This window comes from Xiphophorus maculatus, chromosome 2 (genome assembly GCF_002775205.1).
Source record: "Xiphophorus maculatus strain JP 163 A chromosome 2, X_maculatus-5.0-male, whole genome shotgun sequence".
In the NCBI taxonomy this organism is placed as follows: Eukaryota; Metazoa; Chordata; class Actinopteri; order Cyprinodontiformes; family Poeciliidae; genus Xiphophorus; species Xiphophorus maculatus.
In genome coordinates, this window is record NC_036444.1 from 29,331,696 (window position 1) to 29,343,651 (window position 11,956).

General features: G+C 38.0%; 1 protein-coding gene across 1 annotated transcript; it reads right to left on the reverse strand.

Annotated features, from left to right (window-relative positions):
• Nucleotides 1-221: 221 nt before the first annotated feature.
• On the reverse strand, nucleotides 222-6,508 carry LOC102218995 (carboxypeptidase A1-like). The gene is made up of 11 exons (XM_023342721.1): nucleotides 6,400-6,508; nucleotides 5,107-5,188; nucleotides 4,857-4,991; nucleotides 4,661-4,765; nucleotides 4,456-4,557; nucleotides 3,357-3,458; nucleotides 3,160-3,270; nucleotides 2,974-3,064; nucleotides 2,440-2,639; nucleotides 735-819; nucleotides 222-534 (listed from the first exon to the last, which is right to left on the reverse strand). The coding sequence occupies exons 1-11, from the start codon at nucleotides 6,489-6,491 to the stop codon at nucleotides 347-349; spliced, it is 1,293 nt and encodes a 430-aa protein (XP_023198489.1). The 5' UTR covers nucleotides 6,492-6,508; the 3' UTR covers nucleotides 222-346.
• Nucleotides 6,509-11,956: the final 5,448 nt, after the last annotated feature.

Here is an 11,956-nt window from a genome sequence, read left to right on the forward strand (position 1 = left end):
TTTCTGTTTAAGGTCATCTGTTTCCAAACCTGTATTTGTTCAGAAATTCCCTAACTGCATTTTGTCACAATTTGTCCTAAAGATCCAGGAAACATGATAATAAAACAAGAACATGCCATTGTCTACTAATGATCAAGTTTTGTGAAAACAAACTGTATGAATTTGGTATGAAACTGAAAACCTTCAAAGTTCTTTAAAGTGCATTGGAAACAAACACAGCATCGGTTTATATTGGTGTGCTTTTTTATTGATATATTATTCTCTTTTTTATAGTGTTAAAATTTAGTTTTCACCTCAAAGATTACACTGAAAAAGAGACAGTAGTTGGAATTCCGTCCTGTCCACATTAATATGGGTTCTTGTAGGTATGATCCATGAGGGCCATCAGAGCCAGCCAGGTCTCCTCAGCCGTGGGGATGATCTGCTTGGCAGGCAGCAGGAAGCCGTAGGTACCGGTGTCCCTCAGCTCAAAGGTGTAGGAGTACTTGATGCCCTGTTCATACGTCCAATCAACAGTAGAGCCACTGGCTTGATCTGGGATTAAAACAAAGACGTTAAGTCAAGGAGAGCCATTGAACTTAAAGGTGCAGCTTCTTAAATCCATGAACATGGACATTGATGTGATGTATTTTCTTTCATTTGCTCAGCTTTTACATTGTGCATGTCTTAACTAAACATGTACGTCTTTACATAAACAGTAGTCCGTATCTGTTGGTTGAGAGGCTAAAACTTACAGATGACGTTGATGATGCTGCCGTATCTGTAGCGAGTGCCATACAGGGAGGCCAGGTCGGTGATTGCTTTCTCTGCCAGAGCGTGCTGCAAAGACACGTTATTAATAGTTCTGTTTACTTTTCACAGATTATCATTAATATTTTTGTCAAACTTCTGATACATATTCTGCAGGCTGGACCCTCCGCACTTAAGCAATATGATGAAAATACCATGGTAAATAGTCTTAACGTTTTATTTATTTATTCTTTTTTTACAAAACCACTGTTGAGAAACACATTTGCAGTCGTGCTGTTAATATTTTGTGCTCTCTGTTTCCTAAATCAACAGCTCTTTTATAAGGTTTGAACATACAGTACATAGAGAGGGATTTGTGATGACTCCTTTTTGATTTACCCTTTTAGATTATTATCATGCTAAAAGTCAAGATGCCAATATATTTTCAGTTTATTGATAGATTTAAAAACATAAAATCTCCATATACCAGGAGATTTTCCACAGTCTCCTGGTATATTAAAGTTCACAATGCAATGCCAAAGTTTCCAGTGGGGTTGAAAGCAAGACAGACCCACAGCCTTACAGTTCCTCTACCATGCTCAATTGGTGGACGTTGAATTCATAAATGTATCTTTAGTTCTCACCAGACACACCTGAGGTCTTTGTTGCAAAAATAAACTCAATCTTAACTGCTTTACTTCTTTTATTTGCTACTGGGGTAGCTTGTTTTATCTGGGAAATAACAACAGGAAGGAATAATAAAGTTTGATTTGCAGCATTTTAAGAAGAGAGGCAAATTATTTGTTGTCCCAGACAATGTTACCTTTTGATTACCAAGTTACTGCACTCTTTCCCTTGTGCCTGTTCTCCTTCTCACTAAGTAAAGCCATTCTGTGTGAATATGTGCAGCTGCCTCATGGTTCCCTCCACTTATCATAAAGAGTCAGTCAATTTTGTCATAGAATTAGATTTGCTTTGTTGTTGAAAATCACAACTTTGTTGTTCCCATTTCCAGACTTATGAAAATCAACACAAGGTATTTTTTTAAGAATTAGAAAATGGCTGTGAGTAGCCACAGCTAATCACAGGAGATATGCATTTCTGCAGACATACATGTATGTATGTCTGGGGAACAGGAAGACATGGACTAGTTGTTAAAAGTTTCTAGACATCAGTCTAAAAAGACAACAGAAAGATGAAACATCCTGGATGTAGCAGTTGTTGGGTGTCTATAACTAAATGTACTGAACTAATTAAATAATTAAATAAAGGGTGAATTTTTACCTACTAAATGAATTAAACGTATTTGATGCCTATTGATGATTTTGATTATGGCTCTCAACAATACGTAATGTTTGTTACTAGTTTCTTATTTGTATGTTGTGTTTATGACTTTTTATTTTTGTGTTTATATCCTGTAAAGCACTTAAATGTGCTATACAAATAAACTTAATTGATTGATTAAAGAGATTAAAGTTTAATTAAAGTTTAGGATATTGTGAGATTATGCCACTAAAATACAAGATGAATTTTTAGACATCTTTTCCAAGTATGTCAGTATATGTAGAGGTGCTCTAGAATTCCTAAATGTTTAGTTTCATGGAGAGTTTTCATTTGGGTCAAGGTTTGGAGTCCACACAGAACTGTATGGTAATTTACCGTGGTACAGTGTGGAAAAAAATAAAACTGCCACAGAGGATTTTTTTGTACCAGCTCAGCCTGGTCCTTGACTGGAGTGGTGGTGTAGCCGTAGGGATACATTAGCATCTGAGAGTACGAATGGATGGAGATGAAGGCCTTGATGTTGCCATGGGACTTCACAAAGTCCACAATGGACTTAACCTCAGACTCAGAGAAAGCGCTGGGTCCATGGTACGTCTCTGAGCAGGGGTAGCTGCTGGCTCCAGGTACTAGGAGGTACATGACAAACACAGATACCTTAAGGTATTAGACTGCTTACATGTGGCTGATTCTTTACTTGTGATGACAACCAACTGAACAGGTGTAACTAATAAAGTTGCCCATGAGTCAGCACATTTGCACTGTTTTCAACAGTGCAAATGTGCAAAATAATGTTTTTTGGGTACCCCCTGGTGGTCGCATTGACAAATAACCTGCGACAACCAATTGGCCATTTAAGTTGTAAAGATGAAAACTGTAAATCTGAATCCTTATTTTCAGTGGGGAGCAAACAGGTCACCCAGCATGCATCTGAAAATAATAGATAGAAAAGAAAGACATTACATCCAAATCCAGCATCCCAGTTCCTGTTGGGATCAACTCCATAGCAGGAATATCCAGGATTGGGCTTCCTTGTCTTTCGCCACATACGGTCCTAAAAACATATGGATGGTTGGAGTTTTGCAATTTTTGATGTCCATGACTAAGGTTTCTCTCAAGATGTCTTGGTAAATAAATTGACTGGGTTACAGAGGTGTGGGTAAAGTAGTAGCCATCAGGGTTGGTCGCAATCTCCAGGAAGATGTCCATGTTGTTCAGGATGGTGGTGAGGGCAGAGTCATTTCCATAATCTGTCACAATCTAGTGGCAAAAGCCAAGGAGACACTGTCAATGAAAACACTGACATTTCGGTGTTCAGGTAACCATAGGGTCAAGAATGAAGCAACCTTCTTGGCGAACCACAGCCCACTGGCTTGAGTGACCCACTCCCTGGAGTGGATTCCAGTGTCGATCCAGATAGCGGGACGACTGCTTCCACCAGTGCTGAACTAAAGAGTCAGACATGGGAAGAGAAGGAGAGTAGCAGTCATGGTAGAGTATTTGTTTTGAAACTTTAGAAGATGAACATTACGATTCCTGGAAAACTAAAACCTAAACTAAATTAGATTGTAGAGGATGTGTCTGTGAACATCAGTTTTCAAGCCTTGTGACAGAATCTCAAATAGACTTGGATCTGGACTTAGACTGATCTTTCATCTTTCCACTCTCAAGACCAGATTTTTGAAGTGTTCGACCAATAGTTGTCCTGTAGACAGATGCCCTCCCCTGAGCACAGAATCTCTGCAACTCTGAGTCGAATGAGGCGGCTGATAATGTCAATCCAGAAATTGGAAGCGGGGCCAACAGAAACTGAATGGCTTTCAGTGTCTGTTGGCTTTGTTCACTTCCACAGCTGCCATTTGCTAAAATTACAGGCAGACTACAGTTCACAGGAATTCAATGACCTGTGGCAGAGCTTTTAGCAGTGTTGTCTTGCACCAAGACTTTGTCTGCATGAAGTTTCTACTTTTTCTTTGTGCATGCTTAAGTTGTTCTCCAACAGTCCAAATTGTGCTTGTTAGATAAATTAACATCACTCGCTCTTATGTTTGAGAGTCAACATTAATAGTCTTTTAATCTGTGTGTGTCTGTGTTACCCTAGGATAAAGAGGCAACATTTCTAGGATTGTGTTTTGCACATTGAATGCTGGAGATAGGCGCCAGCTCCTCTAGTTGGTGCAGTCATTGCATAAATGTCTGGATGTACTATTTTCAATTTCAAAATTAACTGTTGCTTTTAGTTTGTCTATCACACAAAATCCCAATGAAATCCTTTGACGTTTTTGGGGTAATATGGCATTATGTGAAACAGTTCAAGGAGTAAATATAGTTTTACAAGCCAGTCTATCAGCTACTTCAGTTCAACCAATTTTACTTCACATTCTGGCAACCTTTCATGAGGAGATGTTAAACATTCCAAGGAAAATCCTCTAGATGATTCTTTACCTTGAGCAGATTAAGAGGACGGCCCTCATAGCTCTGACCGATCACTATCTTGCTGACCAAGTTGGGATTCTCAGCAACCAGCATGTCCTGAAAACTGTAGATCTGAAGGAATTGAAAAATGTTCAATCTCCATGTATCAGCTCAAAACACTCAGTACTGGCTTATCTACATGATGATCATCTTAGTGCAAAATGTGCACACGAACCTCACTAAGAGTGTGATAGTTGGCATAGTCGAAGCTGTCAGTGTTCCTTGGTTGAGCTAAGCGAGCAGCAGACTCCATCTGTTCCCTCTCCATATCCAAGATGGCCTAAGAGAGCAAATACAACTCATGTTTACATTATATTTTTAAAAAATGATTCAGTGATCCTAGATTAGTGGGGAACATTAAGGTCTGGTACTTGGACATCTTCAATCATGGTAGAGTACTCAAGGTCAAGGCTGTCCAGGTAACTCTTGAAAGACTCCAGGGTGTGAGGAGGAACTCTAATGTCTACAGGGTGGGACACACCAGTCACCCCCATCCAGACGTCCAGCTGAAATGAAACATTAAAAGAAGTACAAATACAGTTTGAAGACACAATATACTGTATATGGATACTCTTTACCAAAAATATGATGCCTAGCTAATGTCAGTAGGATATCAGTAACCTCGAATTCCATCATCTCCTCCAGGTTCTTAACAAGAGACAGCTGGAGCTCATTCTTTGGGACGATGCGAAGCACCTGGTGTCTACAAATGAGAGCAGAAAAACAGAAATATTACTAAAACATAATCATGAAGCTCATACTCCGTCTGGAGTGATGGCGTATGTCTGAAATAGAAAGTCTTCACACATCATCTATGCTTGGCCCTCCACTATTACAAGAAAATGGAAGTTTTGGATGCCTTTAATTTACTTTGATTTGTGAGGGTTTTTATTTTGTCCTGCAAGGGAAAACATTCTAAAACTTTCAAAAGGTTCATACTCAACTTGTGATCTAGAAGAAGGCATGTGATATGTCAGGGACAGTTGTGTTTTTTTATGTGCAGTGATTACATTCCTTTCAAACTGCATAGAATCCTGCATAAATGAGCAAAGTCCTACCTTCTAAATAGTTTATATCAGTTTTTTTTAAATAAGGTCAAAGAGTCTTCTCTTCTAGCCCAAAAAATATTAATTGAAAATGGGATATTTTAATTCCTGTTCAAATTTTGTTTAAACAAAAGCTTTGAAATTCAGCTTTGGTAGGTCTTTTGATCAACTCCAACCAGAATCCTCAGTCAATCCAAATACTAATTAATCGTCAACATTTAAATTCAATGTAACCTATGAAATATTTCTAAGTTTTCCAGGTTTCTGAAAAAGGACACAAAGGTTAGCAACCATCAATCAACCTATCTGTTCCAGGTGAGAAAATTCCACATGCACTATAAGCTTCACGTACTGTAAGAAAATGTGGTTATATGACGACAATAAATCACACCTATAATCAGCAAGTTGGAGGCCATAATCTGCCATAATTTAAGATTAACTGGGGCAAACTGGAATCCGAATTAACATGAATGGAAATAGCTCAACCACAAACATTTCAGAACATACAGAGAAATAAAATTTAAGCATCTTTAGGACTTCTAATCTCCAATATTGGAAAAAATACTTAAATGAAAGGTAACGATACACATAGGTTTAAGTACATAGAGATAAATATTTTCTTTAGACTTTTGAAATGGAAAAAGGCTATCCATGTACTTGGGTACCATAGTTTATCAAATACCTCCTAGAAATGGAATCTACCTTATCACTATCATTATTATTATTATTTACAGTTATGTGAGCTGCACCTCCTTTACAGCTGATAACGTCTTCTTGAGCAGCAGTGGACACACCAGTTCAGTCCTGAGGTCTTCTAATGACTTCTAAAGGTAAATACGTAGTTCCCTGTGATGCTGTGTAGACTCACCCCTCAAAGGTCTCCTTGGCGAGAACGGCAACAAACAGAGCGGCGAATGCGATCAGTCCCCTCATCATGACCAACTGTGTGGAACTGGTCATGGCCAAAACTAGCCTTTTATGGCGAAGCGTGCGGGGTCATGTGTGCTCACCTCGACCTTGCCCTGTGTCAGAGGAGTGTCACCAGCTGCTCCCGTTCCCAAGCCTCCTTTCACATACTTGCATGCTTTTTTTTTTTTTTTTTTGGAGAAGTATTTCTTCAGTTTTCACAAAACAAATAAGCTATTTTATGCTTTACGGCGGCTAAAGTAGCAAAAATGTTTCCGTCCTTTTTAAGAGCTTCTCAAGTCATTTCCAGAAATCAAAAAGGTATTTTATTTCTTTGTTTACTCAGCAAATAGAAGTTGAACTTTAAGTTTCATTATCTTTTCACCTTTTTATTTGCCTTCTATCTGATATTCCAGTGAAATATTTAGTGTGACCTTGTCATTGTTTCAAATTCTTGAATGTCTGCATAACTTCGATATTTGCGGGGATCGGAGGACCAACAGAGCGATCCAGTGGACCTTTGTGCTTCACTAGTTGCTAAAAGTGTTGCTCAATATTGAACCACCGCTGTACACAGTCTGTCTCAGCTTCCTCTCTTTCAATTTAGTGAAGCAGCATCAAATTCTTGTAAAATATTTTACACAGTCTGAGTCAGCAGAAATGCAATCTCAGTAAGAACGAATTAACTGTGTTTTTAAGTGCATAACTCACCACTTGATTATGAACATTAAAAGCTATACAGATGATGAATGTTTGTTAAAGTTCATTAAAGTAACAAATGATCATTCAAAAACATGGACCATTAATTAATTCTACTGATATGGCTTCCAGTAGATTGTATTAATTAATGATTTCATCACTGAGCAGAATAGAATAGAATAGAATAGAATAGAATAGAATAGAATAGAATAGAATAGAATAGAATAGAATAGAATAAAATAGAATAGAAGTACTTTATTCATCCCAGCAGGGAAATTACTTCGCAGTTACAGCAGCATAGAGACAAGACACAATAACAACTACCACTGAGTAGTAGTTGTAGATAAAATAAAAATAAAAAAGTAAAATATAAAATGCTATAAATTGTAAAAATATGAAATGTTGTTAATATAAAAAGCAACTTAAGAGCAGTCCTTGCAAAGATTTAAAAAAATGTAGATATGTATATGTAAATATATGTACAGCAAGTGTGCCACAGTGCAGTTGTGCAAAATCGGACTGATTAGTACAGAACAATGATTTAGTTTTTATTGTACAGTGAGATGGCATGTGGCAGGAAGGATTTCCTGTATTTGTCCCTACGACAGCGGAGCTGGAGCAGCCTATGTGAGAAGGTGCTAATATCGATGTTATGTTTCTGACAGAAACATGGTTGAGTGATAATAATGATAAAATAGTGATAAAAATCAGTGCCTCCTAACTATAATTTTTTAAGTAATAATAGAAAACATAAAAAAGGAGGAGGCGTGGCTTCAATATTTAAGAATACCATAAATAGTAGTAAAATCTCTTTGGGTCTCTTCACCTCTTTTGAATATCTTGGAATTGAGGTTAAAGGCCACAAACGAACTTTGACAGTAACTCTATACAAAACTCCAACTTTTGTGGAAAATTTCTTTACTGACTTGAATGAGCTTCTATCTCTCATATGTATTGATTATGATTGTTTAAAAATTGTCGGTGATTTCAACATTCATGTTGACAACCCCCAAGACAGAGGGGCAAAAAAGCTCGCTAATATTTTAGAGACTTTTGGTCTAACACAACATGTCAAACAAGTAACACACACTCAAGGACACACACTGGACCTGGTTATCAGTAAGGGTGTGAATATTTCCAATGTCTCTGTAACTGATGTCGCCCTGTCGCATCACTTCCTGTTATCTTTGAAAGTTCTTTATCTTTTAACCCACTTATACAAACAGCAACCATCACAAAACGTTCTCTCACTGAAAACACAGCAGAAACTTTTAATCAAATCTACTCTTCTTCCTCACCCTTAAGCTGTAATGATGTAGATAAGTTGGTAAAAGATTTTCAGACTAAAGTCTCAGATATTATTGATTCCATTGCCCCAATTAATGGTGAAGGTTGTGTCTGGTAGGAAGAAATCTCCATGGAGAAATGCACAGTTAGATCTGCAAGACAACTCTGCCGTAGAGCAGAGTGAAAATGCTGTAAAACTCAACTTCACGTTCATTGTGACATCTATAAAGAAAGACTACGTAACTATCATCTAGGACCTGTCTGCCTTGGTGACCCTACGAGGGGCATGAAGCCCCAGACAGCATAGCTCCTAGGATCATTGGGGCACTCAAGCCCCTCCACCACGATAAGGTGGCAGCCCAAGGAGAGGATGATTAATATGATAAATGATAATGATGATGATAAATATGAACCCCATATGAATTGTCATATGGGGTTCATATTTATTACTGATATGTTTTACCAGATATCTTAATAAATAACTCATCAAAAAGCATTAAAGTTATAAATATCGCATGTCTTAACATTTGGCTAAATAAAGCCTCATATTCATTTTAACTTTTAAATACATTTAAACACTGAGTCAACTTTCAGTTGATTCTGATATGCAATTTGCTCACAGATATGTCTTTATTTATGAACTAAAAAAAATGACTACATATCTTTCAGAATCCTTGACATCTTTTCCAATGCAATCTGTCTTAGGTTTCTTCTTGCCTGTCTTTTTTTATTTTGCGTTGGGTTTTTTCCCCCCAAAACTAAGTCAGCCAAGATGATAAGCTACGATATGTAAATAGTGTGATGGAAAAAAAGCAGCTGCAGGATTCACGTAACAGAGAAGCAGAAGGTGTTCTTGGTCCTTGTCTAAACAGGAAGTCCTCATGACCTGCAGTCACACGCTGATAAGACAGGTTTAATTTTAGACTTTGCAACACTACAGGTGGCTAACTGGTGACTGGTGGCTGAACGATACAGGGTTCCAGAGAGTCATAAAAATAATTTGGACGTATGAAAATGACTAGTCTTTTAACTCTGAGCCACATTTTCAATCCAGTGGTGATGCAGAACCTGGGAGTAGATGTGTGTATACTGAGCATGCTGAAGGAAACACAGGCACTGTGGATATTTAAGCTTGTTTCTGAAGGGAGACAGCCGGAGAGAGGAAAAACCAGAAGAGTTCAAGTACAACTTTAGTCATCAATAGCAGAATATAAACATGTTTCCTTGTACAATGAAAAACATACTTTCATATGTGCAAGAAAGTCTCATTCAAAAGGTTAAAAAGTAATAGATATAAAATAAATAGCCTTGTAAGTGTGGCAAAAATATTATCTACAAGCAACATTAACATAATAACTAAATATACATTTCATGCAATAAATACGTAGTTAAAATAAAATATAGATTCTGTGAGTGAATACTGAACCAGACAACAATTAGCTCTATGCGTTTATTCAAAAATCTAAAAATGTGTCAGGGTTGGGTGGAATAAATACAAAAATAGCTGTCTGTGGGAAAAGCTGAACAATAGCAGAATCTGAAAAAATAGATAATAGAAAAATAGAAGGCTGGACTGCTGGGATAGGAAGCATGTTTTCAGACAATCTGCAGGAGCAATAAAGCCTTTTCCCTGGTTGTGATCAGAAGACTTAGAAAAAGAAGATAAACAGAGGATTCTGGTAGTTTAGAAATATCCCACAGATATTTCATCAGTGTTCCTGAACCTGGACTCCACACTCACATATTATCTACTCATATCTCCAGGTGCCAAATGACAGAAACACTTTCATGCTTCCACCCACTGAATCACTTTATCTGCGTCTTATTTGGGCGACTCCAATATTTACAAAACTTTGCCCACCTGGCACCATGGCAACAGTCCAAGGCTTCCTTCAGATCAGTTACATAATTCTTCTTCTAATGTACAGTGTGACTGTCTTCAACTTCACGTCTCTTCTGACACTGGACTGCTCTTCGTTCCTCACCCCAGACTGAGAGTGTTTGGTGTCACACTCCCTGCCCTCTGGAATGCTCTTCCTCTCTACAGCTGCAGCACATCATCCCTGGATACGTTATGCACATCCCAAACAATGCGTGTCTGCCGAAACATCTAATCTAATGCAGTTTTCTCTGCCTGTGGCAAGTTTCTCCTCTCGTCTTTCTGGATAATACCCAACAATTAACAAGATCTTTTGTATCTCAGATGACATAGAGCGGGCTTAGTGAAGAAGGCTGCTGATAAAGCTAGCATGTCTTCACACTGATTTCTTACTTGCAGATGTCTTTCAACAATGACTGTGCACCTTCCTCTCTTCCCCAAACTTACCAATAGTTGACCTATCAATAGCTTACATTGCCTGAATGTTGGATTGCTACACCTCCTCTAAAGTTACTATTAGCTTTTTGGTTACTTCTCTGACAAATACTTTCCTGCCTGGCTTGTCATGTTAGGTTTGCAGTTATGTCATACTTCTTACATATCAGATGATGAATTGAACAATGCTCTGTGAGTCATTGAAATCCTAGAAACTATTGTATGACATGTCTATACTTTAAATGTATGTACAACTTTACCTCAAACCTGCTTAGTTCCTTGGTCTTTGGTATTCTGTTAATTCCCCTATGCTTTCCAACAAATCTTCAAAACGTTCACAGACCAGTTGCATTTATACTCAGATGAAATCAAACACAGATGGACTCTCTTTCATAATTGGGTGACCTTTGAAGGCTCTAGAATTGTATTGAGTGTAAAGTGTATGGTGTACGATATACTTTTCAGTTTGTTTTGTAAAAAAAAAACAAAAAAAACGTAAAAATCATGTATCGTTTTTCTCTCCACTTGATTGCACACTCATCTAAGTTTTGCCAGGCATTGCTGTATCTGTTCCTTATTGAAGGGCGTTCCACCATGTATGACCTGTGAGGGCGTGACAGTGTCATTTCCTCTGACAGGAACAGAGGCGGCACTTATAGGAAGCTGCTAACCACCATTGTTTCCTGTCACTGAGGCAACCCAGCAGCTGTTCCCCAGAATGTTTCTATGGCAGACTGTGAGTTGTAACAATGACCGCAAAAAGCAACATCACAAAACACACCAGCTGTTTTGTGTGGTTTTTGGAATATTTGATTCTGCGCTTTAAAACTAGAATTCTTTGAACAGAGTTTTTGTTTTAATCTGCAACAATTGCGAATCACCTGTCAGCATGCCAACAAATGCATTGGTATTATTTTAAAACGTCAGATCTTGGAAATAAATCTGTATCCATCAGAAGGTTGAGTATGTCAGAGGACAGTCATTTCCTTTTGTCATGCTGTGACCACGCCCCTCCGGGGCTGTCTTTGTTTCTGATAGGTTTAGATAGAAATGTGGCAAAGCGGAAGCACCCTCTCACAGTCGCTGGAAGAAAAGTGAACGGGACCTTTGGAAGAAAGGATATTCAAGACTAAAAAGATGCTACCGGAAATACAAATACCTGGCTTTCACAATAAAAAGCAAAAATTGTTAGGGAAGGAAATAAGTGTGATATAGTAAC

What these genes read in the sequence shown, in the direction of transcription:
- LOC102218995 (XM_023342721.1), bottom strand. Translation starts at nt 6,491, where the DNA reads ATGACCAGTTCCACACAGTTGGTCATGATGAGGGGACTGATCGCATTC. An exon ending in AGGAGATGATGGAATTCGAG is followed by an intron (nt 4,992 to 5,106) that starts GTTACTGATATC and finishes GTTTCATTTCAG; the next exon opens with CTGGACGTCTGGATGGGGGT. An exon ending in CAGCATCATCAACGTCATCT is followed by an intron (nt 535 to 734) that starts GTAAGTTTTAGC and finishes TTTTAATCCCAG; the next exon opens with ATCAAGCCAGTGGCTCTACT.